At 45.5% G+C, this 19,233-nt stretch overlaps 1 protein-coding gene and 1 long non-coding RNA gene across 4 annotated transcripts in view; one reads left to right on the forward strand and one right to left on the reverse strand.

Moving 5' to 3' along the window:
• LOC110970486 (A disintegrin and metalloproteinase with thrombospondin motifs 2-like) overlaps positions 1–16,704 on the forward strand; it is a 32,469-nt gene extending 15,765 nt beyond the window's left edge. The window contains exons 11-25 of the mRNA XM_051937889.1: positions 1,052–1,165; positions 2,201–2,346; positions 2,426–2,515; positions 2,765–2,847; positions 9,660–9,793; positions 11,098–11,221; positions 11,398–11,478; positions 11,551–11,714; positions 11,790–11,949; positions 12,020–12,152; positions 14,578–14,785; positions 14,967–15,096; positions 15,193–15,267; positions 15,421–15,604; positions 15,759–16,704. Coding sequence (XP_051793849.1) covers positions 1,052–1,165; positions 2,201–2,346; positions 2,426–2,515; positions 2,765–2,847; positions 9,660–9,793; positions 11,098–11,221; positions 11,398–11,478; positions 11,551–11,714; positions 11,790–11,949; positions 12,020–12,152; positions 14,578–14,785; positions 14,967–15,096; positions 15,193–15,267; positions 15,421–15,604; positions 15,759–16,512 — 2,580 coding nt within the window. The 3' untranslated portion in view covers positions 16,513–16,704. The remainder of the gene's footprint in view (positions 1–1,051; positions 1,166–2,200; positions 2,347–2,425; positions 2,516–2,764; positions 2,848–9,659; positions 9,794–11,097; positions 11,222–11,397; positions 11,479–11,550; positions 11,715–11,789; positions 11,950–12,019; positions 12,153–14,577; positions 14,786–14,966; positions 15,097–15,192; positions 15,268–15,420; positions 15,605–15,758) is intronic.
• On the reverse strand, positions 8,428–9,634 carry LOC127530637 (uncharacterized). Of its 3 annotated transcripts, none has more exons than XR_007937283.1 (3): positions 9,580–9,634; positions 9,009–9,222; positions 8,428–8,651 (listed from the first exon to the last, which is right to left on the reverse strand). It is a non-coding gene; the product is annotated as an uncharacterized LOC127530637 (long non-coding RNA). The 3 variants fall into 3 exon arrangements; XR_007937282.1 differs by lacking the exon at positions 9,580–9,634 and adding an exon at positions 9,517–9,574; XR_007937284.1 differs by lacking the exon at positions 9,580–9,634 and adding an exon at positions 9,328–9,369.
• Positions 16,705–19,233: the final 2,529 nt, after the last annotated feature.

The following is a 19,233-nucleotide window of genomic DNA, read 5'->3' on the forward strand; positions in this document are numbered from 1 at the left end:
GAGGTCTAGAAGGAGTCATAGTCCCACTGATCAGGAGGTCTAGAAGGAGTCATAGTCCCACTAATCAGGAGGTCTAGAAGGAGTCATAGTTTGACTAATCAGGAGGTCTAGAAGGAGGTCATAGTACCACTAATCAGGAGGTCTAGAAGGAGTTACAGTACCACTAATCAGGAGGTCTAGAAGGAGTCATAGTTCCACTAATCAGGAGGTCTAGAAGGAGTCACAGTTCCACTAATCAGAGCTCCTAAAATGACTCCACAGACAGTGAACTACTTTCTCCATCCAGCTGTAAAAACAGACATCAGCTGCTTCAGACTTGGTTCAGGGGTTCTTCATGGAAACCAGAGTTAGTGTGAAGCTCAGACAGTGTGAAGGAACCTTCAGAACATCAACCTCTATGGACGGAGGACCAGAACTAAACCTGGCTGCTGCTCACAACTAAACTTCCAGGTGAAGAACATGAGAAGAAGCCTGATGGATGCTGGAGAACATTCTTTGGTCAGATGAAGATCAATGAGTTGGGCTCAGATGGAGTCCAGATGTTTGGTGAGAACCTGACCAGGACTACCATAGTGGATGCATGGTCCTGACAGTGAAGTACGTGGGTGGGAGTGTGATGATCTGGGACTGCATGAGATCAGAAGGTGTTGAAGACATTTCTAGACGCAGCATGAAGGTCTGAGGAGGAACCAGAATCCTGGCTGACCAGATGAGTCCCAGCCTGAAGATGGAAGAAGATATGAAGGAAGATCCTTGGGAAACATGGACTCAATTTAGGTTCATGGCGTTCCTGCTGTGGAGCCTAAATTTAATACAGAACCTCAACTGGTAATTTGTAATCTGATACCAGAGACAGTACTCTACTGCTGGAAGTAATCTGATTACTGTGAGGGACACACTTCAGAATGAGTTGACCTTGAGGTGACATTAGAGGGCTGCACTCTCTAAGTTTGTAACTGACACTTTAAAGTTGTTTTTTTTTGGTTCTGGAGCTTAGGATCATGTCTTCTAAAACTTGGACCTTCTCAGAACCTTTCTTGTTCCTCTGCAGTACACCACCCTGGAACCCTGTAAGCAGCTGTGGTGCAGCGACTACATCAACCCGTTCTTCTGCAAGACCAAGAAAGGTCCGCCACTCGACGGAACCAAATGTGGACCGGGGAAGGTGAGGATGGTTCTTCACCATAGTTTAGTCTTGTTTATTTAGCACCACATGTGTTCTCTCAAGGTTCTTCAGAACTTTAGGTGAAGATTTGACAAACTTTACACAGACAATCATCAGAACCAGAGTTTCCTTTGAGCAACAACAGTGGGAGAACAAACTCCTCCCACAGGAGCTGATAACTGAAGGTTCTGCTTCTGGAACCTCTGGAACCAGCAGTAAAGCTGCAGTCTGAGAGGGAAGGGTTCTGTCAGGACGATATGGAATAATCATGTCTTTAAGATACAAAGGAGCTGCTCATTAAGTGTTCAGATGTTACCAGAAGGACTTTAGATTCTATCCTGGATTTTACAGGGAGCCATGAAGAGAAGCTAACAGGAGAACTCTGTTCTCTGTTCCTGGTTCCTGTCAGAACTCTGGCTGGAGGATTTCAGGAGAATTACTGGGACCTCCTGATCATCAGGAACTACAGCAGTCCAGCCTCGAAGTTCTAAATACATGGACGAGTTCCTCAGCATCACTCTGAGACCACGTGTTCCTGACAAATGATAGAAAGTTGTCCTACAGACTGGTTTATATGTTGAAGGACAGATCATGGTCAGAGAGAACTCCAGGGTTCTCTACAGTAGAACTGTAGGCAGCGCCATCTAGAGGAACTATCTGGTTAGATGCAGTGTTTCAAATACAAGAACCTCAGTTTGTCATGATTTAAATGTAGAAGGTTCCAGGTCATCCAGGTCTTTATGTCCTTCAGACATGTTGGAGTTCCACCAACTGATTGGTTCCATCTGGTTCCATAGGTAAATAGAACTGGGTATCATCTGCATAACGACGGATATTTATGGAGTGTTTCCTAATAATTCTGTCTAAGGGGAGCATGTTCAAAGTAAATAACACTGGTTCTAACACAGAACCCTGAGTAACTCCAGAACTAACTCTGGTGGAAGAATCATCGGTAATTAAATCTGCAGTTTGATGTTTGGTCTCCATGCTACTCAGCTACGCTAATGCCTGTCTCCATGGTAACTGTCGCTGCAGCACTGCTTCAAAGGCTACTGCATGAAGCTGACGCCCAACATGCTGAGACAAGATGGCGGCTGGGGGGCGTGGAGCTCGTACGCCGCTTGCTCAAGGACCTGCGGGGGCGGAGTCAGGTTCCGGACCCGGCGCTGTGACAACCCACCGTGAGTGACGTGTCGGTCGCCTGTGATGTCACGCAATGGCCCCGCCAATCAGAGAGAGACTAACATGTGTTGTTCGCAGTCCAGCCAACGGGGGGCGCACTTGCTTCGGGAACAGCTACGAGTTCCAGCTGTGCAGCAGAGAGGACTGCCCCCCCCTGACAGACTTCAGGTCAGTGTTCCTGCTGTTCCCTCTATTATCTGCCCCCCCCACAGACTTCAGATCAGTGTTCCTGCTGTTCTCTCTGTCAGCTGCCCCCCCACCCCACCCCCGTCCCCCTCCATAGACTTCAGGTCAGTGTTCCTGCTGTTCCCTCTGTTAGCTGCCCCCCCACCCCCCACCCCCTTCCATAGACTTCAGGTCAGTGTTCCTGCTGCTCCCTCTGCTATCTGCCCCTCCTCTGTGATGTTTGTGTTTCAGGGAGGATCAGTGTAAAGTCTGGAATCCATTTTTTGAACATGAAGGAAGGAAACATCACTGGGTGCCATACGAACATCCTGACTGTAAGTAAACACAAACAAACAAACATCCTGACTGTAAGTAAACACAAACAAACATCCTGACTGCAAGTAAACACAAAGATCTTGACTGTAAGTAAATACAAACATCCTGATTGTAAGTAATCACAAACAAACAAACATCCTGATTGTAAGTAATCACAAACAAACAAACATCCTGACTGTAAGTAAATACAAACATCCTGATTGTAAGTGATCACAAACAACCAAACATCCTGACTGTAAGTAAATACAAACATCCTGACTGTAAGTAAACACAAACAAACACAAATCCTGACTGTAAGTAAACACAAGCATCCTGACTTTAAGTAAACACAAACAAACAAACATCCTGACTGTAAGTAAACACAAACATCCTGACTGTAAGTAAACACAAACATCCTGAGTGTAAGTAAACACAAACAAACATCCTGACTGTAAGTGCACTTTGTGTTTCTCTATTGTATGAAAAGTGTCATATAAATAAAGTTGATTTGATTTGAAGTAAATACAAACAAACAAACATCCTGACTGTAAGTAAACACAAACATCTTGACTGTAACTAAACAGAAACATCTTGACTGTAAGTAAACACAAACATCCTGACTGTAAATAAACACAAACATCCTGACTGTAAATAAACACAAACATCCTGTCTGTAAGTAAACACAAACAAACATCTTGACTGTAAGTAAACACAAACATCTTGACTGTAACTAAACACAAACATCTTGACTGTAAGTAAACACAAACATCCTGAGTGTAAATAAACACAAACATCCTGACTGTAAATAAACACAAACATCCTGACTGTAAACACTCAGAGACCCTGTGTTTGTTCAACATTTTAAAGATGCTACAGATGTTCCCTAAATGCCTCACAGTTACCAGTAGATGCTACAGTTTCCAGATGTTCCTTAAACGCCTCACAGTCACCAGTAGATGCTGTAGTTTCCAGATGTTCTGTGTTCTGATCATCTTAGAGTTTCTTGTTCGGGGTTAAAAACTGTGCAGCTCTTAGATGACGTCGTGTTTCTCTTAACAGCCAAATCCTCAGAGTTTCTGCAGCTGCAGGTCAACAACCTCTGAGTCATTAAAAACTAAACGTTCTCTTTAGACCCGTCAGAGAAAACAAGAACCCTGTGAACTCTCTGTTTGTACAGAGCAGCAGAACCCATTGTTCTGGTCCAGACCATCCAAACATTCCTGCTGCTATAACCATGACGACACACAAACTGAAACCTGTTGAGTGGAAACGTGTCCCGTATAGCTGTCAGGTTCCTGTTAGAACCAGGTCCAGGTTCCTGTTTGAACCAGGTCCAGGTTCCTGTTAGATCCAGGTTCCTATTAGAACCAGGTTCCTGTTAGAACCAGGTCCAGCTTCCTGTTAGAACCAGGTCCAAGTTACTGTTAGAACCAGGTCCAGGTTACTGTCAGAGTCCTGTGAATGCATGATGTAACTGATGGTCCTCAGAGAGCCATGAAGACAGGCGTGTGTGTGTCCACGTGTTGAAGTCATCAGACAGGAATCTGCTGGAGGGAACCTGAAGGTTCTTTAATGCTTTACAGTTTTTCTCAATTGGTTTGGCTCATTTCTCGAAACCGAGATGACATTCTCAAAACTCTAGGTGCATTTTGCAAAATACTTTCTGTGGTTCTGCACAACACCATGGATTACCAGCAAAATGCCATATCTCTCTCAAAACACTTCATCCATGCCTCAAAACCAAATACTCCTCTCGTGTAAACAGTCAGTGGCACCAAAATGACACATTTTTTCTTAATACCTTCTGCACATTTCTTGCAACAGAAAGTACGTTCTCAAAATCATAGGTTCATTTGGCAAAATGGATGACTTAGCACAACTCCATGGATCACCAGCTAAAGGTCATATCTCTATGAAAACAATTCACTCATGCTTCAAAACTAAACATTTTTTTCATACAAATGGTCAGTGCCCTCAAAATGCAAAGTCCCTGTAGCGTTGTGTGAGCACTGCTCGTCAAAGCGTTTAGAAGTTTGGTCACTGTGGCAGAGGAACATCAAATATCCCCCATGTCTAACAGTACAATGGTGTAAAGAAAAAACCTCAATAAGACAAAACATGAGTAGTCTTTAAGTTCTGACACACACATGGCACTTGCACAGCCATGGGAAGTTTATTCTTACAGTTTCTCAATTGCTTTGACACATTTCTCAAAACCAAATCAACTTTTGCAAAACAGCTCACACAAATTTCAAAACTCTGTTTTATCTACTTACAAGCAAATTTGATCTCAACAAAATGCAGTTTCACACCCAAAACGCTTGCAAAGCTAATGAGAAAGACACTATTTATATATTCACAACTGAAATGAATGCTGTACATCATGTTGAAGTAAAGCAGTTTATACAGCTCAACATACTGTGAATAAACTTTTTAAACACAAAACAGAAACAGAAAGTCACGCTGGAGTTACCCTCCACTTTGCACTTCACCCCCTCATTCTCCCTCATCCTCGTCATTTCCCTCCTGTTGGTCTGGCCACATATTCTCATCCACATCACACCTTATCCTCTCCCTTGCAATGCAACGGGGGAAGAATGGACGTGCATGCCGAAACCATCCACTATTGGTCTGCGGTGACATCATCACAAGCGGCATCCATTGCTTGTAGCAGGGTCCTCTGGTTCTGAGCTCCAAACTCGTATACCTTCCACCTCCAAGCTGAAAAAAACTCCTCAGTTGGATTCAGGAATGGTGAGTAAGGCGGTAGAACACCATCAGCATTCTGGGCCGTGCAGTGAACCAGTCTCTGATACGCTGGCCACGGTGGAAGTTTACGTTATCCCACACAATAACAAATTTTGGGAAGTTAGGCCCAACCAACCCTCTCTCATTTTCAGGAATTAGTTCTAAGTCGAGATGATCCAAGAATGCCAGGAGTGTTTCTGTACTGTATGGGCCAAGGCTGGGGATGTGACTTTCCACACCATTCTCAGAAATGGTAGCACACATAGTTATATTGCCCCCACGCTGGCCTGGGACATCAACTGTGGCCCGGTGGCCGATAATATTCCGGCCACGTCTTCGTCCCTTGGCTAGACTGAACCCAGCCTCATCCACAAACACAAGGCTGTGAGGAGCCTGGTTCCCTTCCAAAGCCATTATTCTCTGCAATATAATGAACAAAGCATGTCATTAGTTATATGTTATACAGAAAATCAGACAGCACATACATCAAATTGCAAAGGAATGCTCCATGTTTCCCTCCAGCAGCTCTATCCGTTACAACAGTGGTACCAACACTAGTTGATAGAGGTACTGTGAGGCACTATGACCACTATGCATTCCCATCTCATCATGGGAAATACTCCCATTTATCTTCAGGAGCCACTAATTACAGCTCCTTTGCCTTTTGTAAATGTTTAGACATTCATTACAGTAAAAAAACAAAAACAAAGAAGGATTCTAATAGTGGTATTACAGTCAGCATATCTATCATTTCTTTGTCTTGTTTTCTCAGTAAGTACTCAGTACTCAGTGATCAGGTAAAAACTGAATCTTAGAAAACTGAGAATTACAACTTTTCAGTCAAACAGATGATGAGACAACCATGCACACCACGTACTTACTTACATACTCGTAGCGAAGTTCTATCACTCTGTCAGAGTTCCTCTCAAATGGAACCCTGTAAAGTTGCTTCATGCTCATCTTATGCTTTTTTAAAACTCTGTCTATTGTTGAGATGCTGATGGCATTGATGTTCTGAAAAATGTTATTGTCCTCTAGGATTTAGTACGGATGTCTCTCACCGTGATAGCGTTATCTGCCATCACTATACTGCAGATCTCATCCTCCTGTTGCTGATTCAGAAGATGTCCTCTGCCACCAAATAAGGAAGTCGTGCAATCCTTGACAAAATAACACAATATTACCAGATCTGAAGTAATGAGTTTCTAATGTAAATGTACTATTTAGTGTTTATATACAGTAGCTCAGCTACTACCACACCCACCCATAACACTCTCAAAAATTTGTACAAACTTGCCTACATTACTCACAATGTCCTGTTAGAGCACAGCATCATTGTTCACATACCTGTTTTCCCTGTGAAAGGTTTGGATGATAGACGAAACTGTGGAGCGGGGCACATTAGGCTGCACTCTTTGACCTGCCTCTGCCACTGTTAGGCCATGGCTGATTACATGGTCAACAAGAGGAGCCCGAATTTCATCAGGGACAGCTTGGTGTCTGTGTGCACCTCGGCCTCTTCCTCGTATTCCACCACCACGCATTCTTATAGCTCCTCTTCTTCTTCTTCTTCTTCTTCCTCTTTCTTGAAACTGGCCGGGTGCGTCCATGTTCAAATATTGAGCAGATTCTGATGAGACTTCACACACACACACACACACACACACACACACACACACACACACACACATATATATATATATACATATATATACACACATTTGTTTGACTCGTTCATACTCATGCATAGCACCTGTCATGTACCAGAACACAGTGTCTGATTGGCCATCTGAGATCCGTGGCCACCCCTTCATCAGTCCAGATCTTGTTTCACCTGACAGTCAACTGCCGTAATCAACTCAGCAAAATAGGTTGAAGTGATCTACAGTAATTCAGGGTGTTCCTGACATATTTTGGGAATTGAATAAATTGTTTTGATTGTGACGACTTAAACATCGAAATAATGCTAACATGTTTTGAAGGGTATGACAGTTTGACTGAGAAGTGACAGTCAGCTCAGATCACTGACATATATTCACACGGTATTTGTACAAACCGTAGGAGATTGTGTTTAATCATTTGCAGAACTGTACTGAAACATTTAAAATTTGCTTAAAGGAATGAAAAATGTCCAATCCATTGTGTGAAAATGCCCAGTGGTTATTTTGAGAATGCCATCTCGGTTTCGAGAAATGAGCCAAACCAATTGAGAAAAACTGTAACACCCAGCAGAGATTCACTGGACTGCAATATCAACCCTGAACATTCCACCTTAACTGTTCCACCTTAAACCTCTGTGTAGGTTCTCAGGTCATGGTGACTCTCAGAGCTTCAGGAAGAACTAACTGGACTTCTGTTTCAGGTTCTGGAAGACGTTCCACCTCATTCCAGAGTGTTGGTTTAGATAGAATAAACAACACTGACCTTGTTGTTGTGTGTCTACAGTAACGTGTTGTGTGTCTACAGTAACGTGTTGTGTCTCTACAGGAACATGTGTGTCTACATTAATGTGTTGTGTGTCTACAGTAACGTGTTGTTTGTCTACAGTAACGTGTTGTGTGTCTGCAGTAACGTGTTGTGTGTCTACAGTAACCTGTTGTGTGTCTGCAGTAACCTGTTGTGTGTCTACAGTAACCTGTTGTGTGTCTACAGTAACCTGTTGTGTGTCTACAGTAACGTGTTGTGTGTCTTCAGTAACGTGTTGTGTGTCTACAGTAACCTGTTGTGTGTCTGCAGTAACCTGTTGTGTGTCTACAGTAACATGTTGTGTGTCTACAGTAACGTGTTGTTTGTCTACAGTAATGTGTTGTGTGTCTGCAGTAACATGTTTTGTGTTTACAGTAACCTGTTGTGTGTCTACAGTAACGTGTTGTGTGTCTGCAGTAACATGTTTTGTGTTTACAGTAACCTGTTGTGTGTCTACAGTAACGTGTTGTGTGTCTACAGTAACGTGTTGTGTGTCTACAGTAACGTTTTGTTTGTCTACAGTAACGTGTTGTGTGTCTACAGTAACCTGTTGTGTGTCTACAGTAACGTGTTGTGTGTCTTCAGTAACGTGTTGTGTGTCTACAGTAACCTGTTGTGTGTCTGCAGTAACCTGTTGTGTGTCTACAGTAACATGTTGTGTGTCTACAGTAACGTGTTGTGTGTCTACAGTAACATGTTGTGTGTCTACAGTAACGTTTTGTTTGTCTACAGTAACGTGTTGTGTGTCTACAGTAACGTGTTGTGTGTCTACAGTAGCGTGTTGTGTGTCTACAGTAACCTGTTGTGTGTCTACAGTAACGTGTTGTGTGTCTACAGTAACCTGTTGTGTGTCTACAGTAACGTGTTGTGTGTCTACAGTAACGTGTTGTGTGTCTACAGTAACATGTTGTTTGTCTACAGTAACGTGTTGTGTGTCTACAGTAACGTGTTGTGTGTCTACAGTAACGTGTTGTGTGTCTACAGTAACCTGTTGTGTGTCTACAGTAACGTGTTGTGTGTCTACAGTAACCTGTTGTGTGTCTACAGTAACGTGTTGTGTGTCTACAGTAACGTGTTGCTTACCTTTCAACAGTAATATGTTGTGTGTCTACAGTAACGTGTTGTGTGTCTGCAGTAACATGTTTTGTGTTTACAGTAACCTGTTGTGTGTCTACAGTAACCTGTTGTATGTCTACAGTAACGTGTTGTTTGTCTACAGTAACGTGTTGTGTGTCTACAGTAACCTGTTGTATGTCTACAGTAACGTGTTGTTTGTCTACAGTAACGTGTTGTGTGTCTACAGTAACGTGTTGTTTGTCTACAGTAACCTGTTGTATGTCTACAGTAACGTGTTGTTTGTCTACAGTAACGTGTTGTGTGTCTACAGTAACGTGTTGTTTGTCTACAGTAACATGTTGTGTGTCTACAGTAATGTGTTGTGTGTCTGCAGTAACATGTTTTGTGTTTACAGTAACCTGTTGTGTGTCTACAGTAACGTGTTGTGTGTCTACAGTAACGTGTTGTTTGTCTACAGTAACGTGTTGTGTGTCTACAGTAACGTGTTGTTTGTCTACAGTAACGTGTTGTGTGTCTGCAGTAATGTGTTGTGTGTCTGCAGCGGACCAGCGTTGTCGTCTGTTCTGTCGTTCCCGGGAGACAGCAGCAGTGGTTTCCATGAACAGAATGGTGCATGATGGGACGCCGTGTTCCTACGATGACGCCTTCAGCGTGTGCGTCCGAGGAGAGTGTGAGGTCTTTATTGTGTCTCCTGTGTTTCTGTGTGTCCATGTTGTGTTTATGTGTGTCCATGTTGTGTTTTTGTTTCTTGTTTTAGTCACATTTTGGAGAAGGTATTTCACAAAATTATTACGTTTCCTACAATTTACACTGCGAATCACTTTGTCTCCTTGCCCCCTTGCCTCCTGTCTCCTTGTGTTCATGTCTCCTGTCTCCTTGTCTCCTGCCTCTTTCTCTCCTTGTCTCCTGCCTCCTTGTCTCCTTGTCTCCTGCCTCCTTCCTCTTTCTCTCCTTGTCTCCTGTCTCCTTGTCTCCTTGTCTACTGTATCCTTGTCTCCTGCCTACTTGTCTCCTTGTCTCCTTGTTTCCTTGTCTCCTGTCTCCTTGTCTCCTTGTCTCCTGCCTCCTCGTCTCCTTGTCTCCTGCCTCCTCGTCTCCTGTCTCCTTGTCTCCTTGTCTCCTGTCTTCTTGTCTCCTGTCTCCTTGTCTTCTTGTCTACTGCCTCCTTGTCTCCTGCCTCCTTGTCTCCTTGTCTGCTGTCTCCTTGTCTCCTGCCTCCTTGTCTCCTTGCCTGCTGTCTCCTTGTCTCCTGCCTCCTTGTCTCCTTGTCTCCTTGTCTCCTGTCTTCTTGTCTCCTGTCTCCTTGTCTTCTTGTCTACTGCCTCCTTGTCTCCTGCCTCCTTGTCTGCTGTCTCCTTGTCTCCTGCCTCCTTGTCTCCTGTCTCCTTGTCTCCTGCCTCCTCGTCTCCTGTCTCCTTGTCTCCTTGTCTCCTTGTCTCCTTGTCTCCTGTCTTCTTGTCTCCTGTCTCCTTGTCTTCTTGTCTACTGCCTCCTTGTCTCCTGCCTCCTTGTCTCCTTGTCTGCTGCCTCCTTGTCTCCTGCCTCCTTGTCTGCTGTCTCCTTGTCTCCTGCCTCCTTGTCTCCTTGTCTCCTTGTCACCTTGTCTCTTGTCTCCTGTCTTCTTGTATCCTGTCTCCTTGTCTCCTGTCTCCTTGTCTCCTGCCTCCTTGTCTCCTGTCTCCTTGTCTCCTGTCTCCTTGTCTCCTGTCACCTTGTCTCTTGTCTCCTGTCTCTTTGCATCCTGCCTCCTTGTCTCCTGTCTCCTTGTCTCCTGTCTCCTTGTCTCCTTGTCTCCTTGTCACCTTGTCTCTTGTCTCCTGTCTCCTGTCTCCTTGTCTCCTGTCTCCTGCCTCCTTGTCTCCTGTCTCCTTGTCTCCTGCCTCCTTGTCTCCTTTCTCCTTGTCACCTTGTCTCTTGTCTCCTGTCTTCTTGTCTCCTGCCTCCTTGTCTCCTGTCTCCTTGTCTCCTGTCTCCTGCAGCATGTCGGCTGTGACGGTCTGATAGCGTCGGACCAGCAGGAGGATCGATGTGGAGTCTGTGGAGGAGATAACTCCAGCTGCAAGATCATCAAAGGGAACTTCACCCGGAGCACCAAGAAGCAAGGTGACCAGAACCAGGACTGGACTGAACCAGAACCAGAACTGAACCAGACCACGTTGACTGAGCCCCTGTGTTTTGGGTGGTTAATTGATAGATTGATTGGTTGACTGATTGAGTGATTGGTTGACTGATTGATTGATTGATTGATGATTGATTGGTTGACTGTTGTTGCTCCTCAGGGTACCTGAAGATCCTGGAGGTCCCTAAAGGAGCGCGCCACCTGCTGATCCAGGAGTTCAGAGGGACGCCTCACATCCTGGGTAAGAGGAGGGAGGCTGTTAGCGGCTGGGAGCTTCTGGTCTTCTTCTAAAACTGTTGTATTTGTGCTGCAGCCGTGAAGAACCTGGAGACGGGGAACCTGTTCCTCAACGACCAACATGAGCTCCCAGAGTCCCGCGCAGTGATTGAGAAGGGCGTGGCCTGGGAGTACAGGAACTCAGAGGAGCAGGAGTCGCTGCAGACCGCCGGGCCGCTGAAGTACTCCGTACTGCTCATGGTCGGTCCATCACCATGGAGACGGTGCTTCCTCTTGGAGTCTGAGCCAACGCTAACAGACTGTTCTGTCCTACAGGTTCGTTCCCACGGCGACTCCAAGGTGACAGTGTCCTACAAGTACATCATCCAGGACCGCCTGTGCTCGTCTCTGGAGTCCAACCTGGTGCAGGAGGACGCCGTGTTCTACGAGTGGGCGCTGAAGAGATGGTCGCACTGCTCCAAACCCTGCGGAGGAGGTAGGCACGCCTGCTCGCTGGTTACCAGGGAAACGCCTTTACATCGCTAAGGATGATGTCTGGTTTCCAGGAAAACAGTATACCAGGTTCGGCTGCAGGAGGAAGGCGGACGGGAAAATGGTTCAGAGGACGTTCTGCTCCAACATCAGCAAACCGAGAGCAATCAGCCGCAGTTGTAACACCGAGGAGTGCCGGTCACCACGGTAACAAGTAGACACACAACACGTTGATGCACCACAGTAACACATTGCACCACAGTAACACACTGCACCACAGTAACACACTGCACCACAGTAACACACTGCACCACAGTAACACACTGCACCACATCAACACACTGCACCACAATAACACACTGCACCACATCAACACACTGCACCACAATAACACACTGCACCACATCAACACACTGCACCACAGTAACACACTGCACCACAATAACACTCTGCACCACAATAACATACTGCACCACAGTAACACACTGCACCACAGTAACACACTGCACCACAATAACACACTGCACCACAATAACACTCTGCACCACAATAACACACTGCACCACAGTAACACACTGCACCACAATAACACACTGCACCACAATAACACACTGCACCACAATAACACTCTGCACCACAGTAACACACTGCACCACAGTAACACACTGCACCACAATAACACACTGCACCACAGTAACACACTGCACCACATCAACACACTGCACCACAATAACACACTGCACCACATCAACACACTGCACCACAGTAACACACTGCACCACAATAACACTCTGCACCACAATAACACACTGCACCACAGTAACACACTGCACCACAATAACACACTGCACCACAATAACACTCTGCACCACAATAACACACTGCACCACAGTAACACACTGCACCACAATAACACTCTGCACCACAATAACACTCTGCACCACAGTAACACACTGCACCACAGTAACACACTGCACCACAATAACACACTGCACCACAGTAACACACTGCACCACATCAACACACTGCACCACAATAACACACTGCACCACATCAACACACTGCACCACAATAACACACTGCACCACAGTAACACACTGCACCACAGTAACACACTGCACCACAGTAACACACTGCACCACAGTAACACACTGCACCACATCAACACACTGCACCACAATAACACACTGCACCACAGTAACACACTGCACCACAATAACACACTGCACCACAATAACACACTGCACCACAATAACACTCTGCACCACAGTAACACACTGCACCACAGTAACACACTGCACCACAATAACACACTGCACCACAGTAACACACTGCACCACATCAACACACTGCACCACAATAACACACTGCACCACATCAACACACTGCACCACAGTAACACACTGCACCACAATAACACTCTGCACCACAATAACACACTGCACCACAGTAACACACTGCACCACAATAACACACTGCACCACAATAACACTCTGCACCACAATAACACACTGCACCACAGTAACACACTGCACCACAGTAACACACTGCACCACAATAACACTCTGCACCACAGTAACACACTGCACCACAGTAACACACTGCACCACAATAACACACTGCACCACAGTAACACACTGCACCACATCAACACACTGCACCACAATAACACACTGCACCACATCAACACACTGCACCACAATAACACACTGCACCACAGTAACACACTGCACCACAGTAACACACTGCACCACAATAACACACTGCACCACAGTAACACACTGCACCACATCAACACACTGCACCACAATAACACACTGCACCACATCAACACTCTGCACCACAATAACACTCTGCACCACAGTAACACACTGCACCACAGTAACACACTGCACCACAATAACACTCTGCACCACAGTAACACACTGCACCACAGTAACACACTGCACCACAATAACACTCTGCACCACAGTAACACACTGCACCACATCAACACACTGCACCACAATAACACTCTGCACCACAGTAACACACTGCACCACATCAACACACTGCACCACATCAACACACTGCACCACAGTAACACACTGCACCACATCAACACACTGCACCACAATAACACACTGCGCCACATCAACACACTGCACCACAATAACACTCTGCACCACAGTAACACACTGCACCACATCAACACACTGCACCACAATAACACTCTGCACCACAGTAACACACTGCACCACATCAACACACTGCACCACAATAACACTCTGCACCACAGTAACACACTGCACCACAGTAACACACTGCACCACATCAACACACTGCACCACAATAACACACTGCACCACATCAACACACTGCACCACAATAACACTCTGCACCACAGTAACACACTGCACCACAGTAACACACTGCGTCACAATAACACACTGCATATCTCCATGGGAACACACTGCATGTCTCCACCTTAACACACTGCATGTCTCCACAGTAACACACTGCATGTCTCCACAGTAACACATTGCACGTCTCCACGGTAACACACTGCATGTCTCCACGGTCCCACAGTAACTGCTGGTCTCCACAGTAGCTCCAAATGACCTCATGGTGGTCTAACTCCTTGTCTCCTCAGCTGGCTCACTGGGGACTGGCAGCCCTGCAGTGCCTCCTGTGGACAGACCGGATGGCAGCGCCGCTGGGTGAGCTGTCAGCAGGTGTCCAGCGGGGGGCAGCAGCGCTCCGTAAACAGCAACCTCTGCGGTGACGATCGGCCAGATGCCAAACAGCCCTGCAACCGTTTCCCCTGCCCCGCCGCCTGGAGGGTGGGGCCCTGGACCCCGGTACGACCACTGCCGTCAGCTGTAGGCGGAGCTCTATGTGATCAATACCTGATCGTTTGATGGTTTCTGTTGCAGTAGGCGGAGCTCTGTGTGATCAATACCTGATCGTTTGATGGTTTCTGTTGCAGTAGGCGGAGCTCTGTGTGATCAATACCTGATCGATTGATGGTTTCTGTTGCAGTGTTCGGTCTCCTGTGGGAATGGCACTCAGGAGCGGCAGGTCGCCTGCTCCGGTCCTCAGGGATCCGCCTCAAACTGCAGTGATCCTCCACCAATGACAGCTCGCTCCTGCCAAGCCCCGCCCTGCACCGGTACGCAATGGCCAATGAGGTGTCAGTGTTCTGAAGGAAAGAGGGGGATTCTGGGAGATGTGGTTTCTGTTTGTGACTGTGTGTCTCCCCCTGCAGGCGATCAGAAGAACGCCATCATCCAGTGGCTGTCCAGGTCCAACCCAGACTTTCCCTCTGCCAAGATCTCCTCCAGTAAAGCCTCACTGCTGCTCTTCATCACCTTCATCTTCATCACCTCCATCTTCATCACCTCCATCTTCATCACCTTCATCTTCATCACCTCAGTATTCATCACCTTCATCTTCCTCATCCTCTGGACTCATTGCTCACCTGCTTTGTCTCCAGGACAGCGTTGCCGTGGTGACCGCTCTGTGTTTTGTCTGATGGAGGTTCTGAGTCGGTACTGCTCCATCGCCGGATACCAGCAGATGTGTTGCAAGTCCTGCAGCGAGAACAACTCCAGCAACTCCAGCAACTCCAGCAGCTCCAGCAGCTCCAGCAGCATGACCCTGCCAACAGACAGCATCAGGTCAGACATGACAGACGATAAATATGGATAAACTGAATAAACGTAAAAACTGAACCAAAAACAAATGAAAGCTGTTTAACCGTCTGGAGGAGCTAAAGTGTTTCACTCTGCTGAATATCCTCCATCTGACTGAGTATTTGTTTCTCTCTCTCAGCTCGTGGAGTTTGACCACACAGATGATGACATCAGCATCCACCTGGTCTGACAGCAGCTACATCATCAGTGACATCATCAGCACGCCGCCTCCCAGCTTCACAGTGACTCCGCCCCTTGCCAGCAGGACCAGTACTGACTTCATCTACGTGGACTACGACGACTACAAGGAGTACTCGTCCTACGAGGATCCATCGCTCCCCTCTGAGAGTCCACACGTCAGTCTGAGTACTACAACTACCACCACTACTACTAGTACCACTACTACTACTACTAGTACCACTACCGCTGCTACTACCACTGCTAGTACTATGACAACTACAAGGCGTCCCAGAAAAACAGTTTCACTACATTTTTTCCAGAGGAAATTGACCACAGTTCCTCCTGCTACGGTTCCCATGGTAACTGTGGATGGTGGGAACCAAACAGCAGGGTCTGATGACATCATCCCCTCCACATCATCAGGGGGGCGGAGCCTCCACAGTAACATCACATCGTTAGACACCGATTCGGCGTCGTTCTTCCCGCTCTCGAAGAAGGACAAAAACTCTGTGGATGAGGTTCCGTACCGCATCGTGGGGCTGGACAGCGACACCACCAGGGGGCAGCAGAACTACTTTGTGCCGCAGATGCCGCCTTTCCGTGAAAGAACGCAGAACAAACGCATCCAGCAGCTCCTCAACGAGAAGCGACGTCAGGAGCTGCTGAGGAGGCCGAGCAGGATGAGCGCTAGTCGGACCGCAGGGAAACACTGACGCTGCAGGTTTCCCGTCACTCACCGCTACGCATGACAGCTTCTCACGCTATGCTAATGAACTGCGCTAACAGACAGACCGAAGCTGCTTCCTGATTTACAGCCATGTAGACAGAAAGCTGCAGCTCAGTTTCACTGGTTTTCATGTTTGTACCAAATATTCCAGTTTGTGAATAAAGAAAAACTTCATCCAGCTGTGGCTGTGACTCACCAACATCTGGAGCAGCTGTTTCTGCTCCGACTCCCTGACCTCTGCTGTCTTTCCTCCTTCTCTGTATTTCTGACATTTAAACATGAAATCCATTTAACAAGCTCTCCAACATTCAGCTGACCTGAGAGCTCCTCTCCTCCCTGTGTCCTGGATTCACCAGGAAACAGGTTATCATGGTAGCCATGGTAACCTGTATCCTGATGAGAACATAAGGAGAACAAAATTGAACATAAGGAGAACATGATGAGAACATTATTTTATTTGTTTATTTGGACGGGAAAGTGCATATTAATGAACATACGTCTCATGATAGTTTCGTCAGGTTTAGCACAAGGCTAATTTTTATCCGTTGTCCCACCCATAAAAGAAGAAAAAAGATCAATTAAAATACAGCATTACAGTCGTATAAAAGACAATATAGAAAAACAAAGACAACAATTAACGCTGATTGGGTTAAACCTACCCTAAAGTGCTACTATTTTAGAAAAGTGCTTTCAAGGCATAGACTGTTGCAAAGTGCGTATAGTTAAAAATCAGTTTCTTTGTTTTGTTTTTTAAATCTGATTTTAAAGTGTCTGAATTTAAAGTGCCTGGGTTCCTTAATGTTCACATTTATGATTGTCAATCAACCAAGTCTTACGCTGTTTCTTAAAACTGACAAAAGTGGAGCTTTCTCTGATTGCTGTAGGTAAAATATTTCAGTTCGCGCAACTTTTAATAGATAATGCATTCTGTACAAAGGCGGACTTCCTAAATTTGACCTCACAGTCTACCCTTGTGGCTGACCTCGTACTACCAATACCAATTTTCTTTTTGATCAAATCCCCCAGGGGCAGTGGGGCAACAGGCACTTTTAAATGATTTAAAAATCTCAAAGCTTAGAAATTGATATTTCTTTAAGATTGCACAATAATGAAAGAACTGTGGCTTTTTGTCAAACACCTTAATGGCTTTTTGTAGAGCTGTTCAATAGGTTTTAGAGCAGTGACAATAGCAAACAACCAGGTTGTAAAGCAGTATTCAATATGAGAGAGGATCCTGCAGTGGAGGTAGGATTTAGTGGCTTCTGTTGTTACGAATCTGTTTAAAATTTTGTAAGTTAAATGTAATTATATTGGCAACCTTTTTGATGCGTTTCTTAAAATTGAAGTTGGAGTCCACTACAACCCCACAATACTTAAAGTGAGTTACCATCTCCAATTCTTCCCCATCTAAGAACACAGAGGATCTGCTTCGTGTCACTGGTCGCTTGGGGAGCCTCCCACAGTCAGATTTTTCAGTGATCTGTTTCACTGGTTTTTTGGTGAACATCATAAAAACATTTTTTTGTGTGTTAAGCATGAGACAATTCAGTCTTAACCAGTCTTATATCTTTGACAAGGCATTGTATAGGTTCACAGCAATTGTCACTGCATCATTTCCCTCAGTGAAGATCACCGCATCATCCACATATATTAATACATTAAGCCCCGGACAAACATCTGAGAGATCACTGATATATCAGGAAAATAAATAAAATAAAATAAAATAAAATAAAATAAAATAAGAAAGGACCTAGGATAGAGCCCTGAGGTACTCCAGCATGGCAGCAGAGATAGAAGGATTTAACACTGTCAACTGTTACACATGGTGTTCTATGAGACACGTAAGATTTAAATCACGATATGGCGCCTTCAGACATCTTTGTCAAGATGTCTGAAAGCTGATTTGCTATCCATTTTTCAGCAACCTTCGAGACAACTGGGAGGATGCTGATTGGCTGATCAACATCCTCCCAATTATATTAATCAAGAACATAATGAGAACATAAAGTGAACATGATGAGAATATAATAACGAAAATATAATGAGAACATGATGAGAACAAACTGCTGAGCCCACAGATGAAACCAACCACATGAACTTGAACCCTCAGAATCTCATTAACACAAAATGAAGTCAGTTAGATGAAGATCTCAGAATAATTAGCAGCTCACAAACATGGAACAGGAGAAGAACCATCAGAAGAAAAACAAAGGAAAATCATCATGGACCTCAGAGCCACTGTGAAGGTTCCTGCTTCCACTGTCTGCAGCTCACCAAAGAGCTCCGGTCGCTGTGCTGCTTCATCCAGTCTCACGTCTGCAGGCTGATCCCAGACGTTCTGGAGGTCCTGGAGGTTCTGGAGGTTCTGGAGGTTATAGAGGTTCTGGAGGATTCACAGGATTCTTTCAAAAAAGATTCTGTCGTGTTCAGACAGAATCTTCTGGAAACATCAGAAACATCCGGAAATCACAAACTGGAACAACTGGAACCAGGACCTGAGGGGCACTGGTTCTGCTGGTTCTGCTGGTTCCACTGGTTCTGCTGGTTCCACTGGTCAGACTGGTGATATTAGGTCTGACGGCGCCCTCTGCTGATGTCAGAAACACATGCAGGTCTGAAAAATCATTCAAACCGAAATCAGAGTTTTTGTTTGTTTTGTTAGTTTAGTTTGTTTGTTTCCAGCAGCTCCGATCAGAATTCTGTTTTC

This window comes from Acanthochromis polyacanthus, chromosome 17 (assembly GCF_021347895.1).
Source record: "Acanthochromis polyacanthus isolate Apoly-LR-REF ecotype Palm Island chromosome 17, KAUST_Apoly_ChrSc, whole genome shotgun sequence".
NCBI lineage: Eukaryota > Metazoa > Chordata > Actinopteri > Pomacentridae > Acanthochromis > Acanthochromis polyacanthus.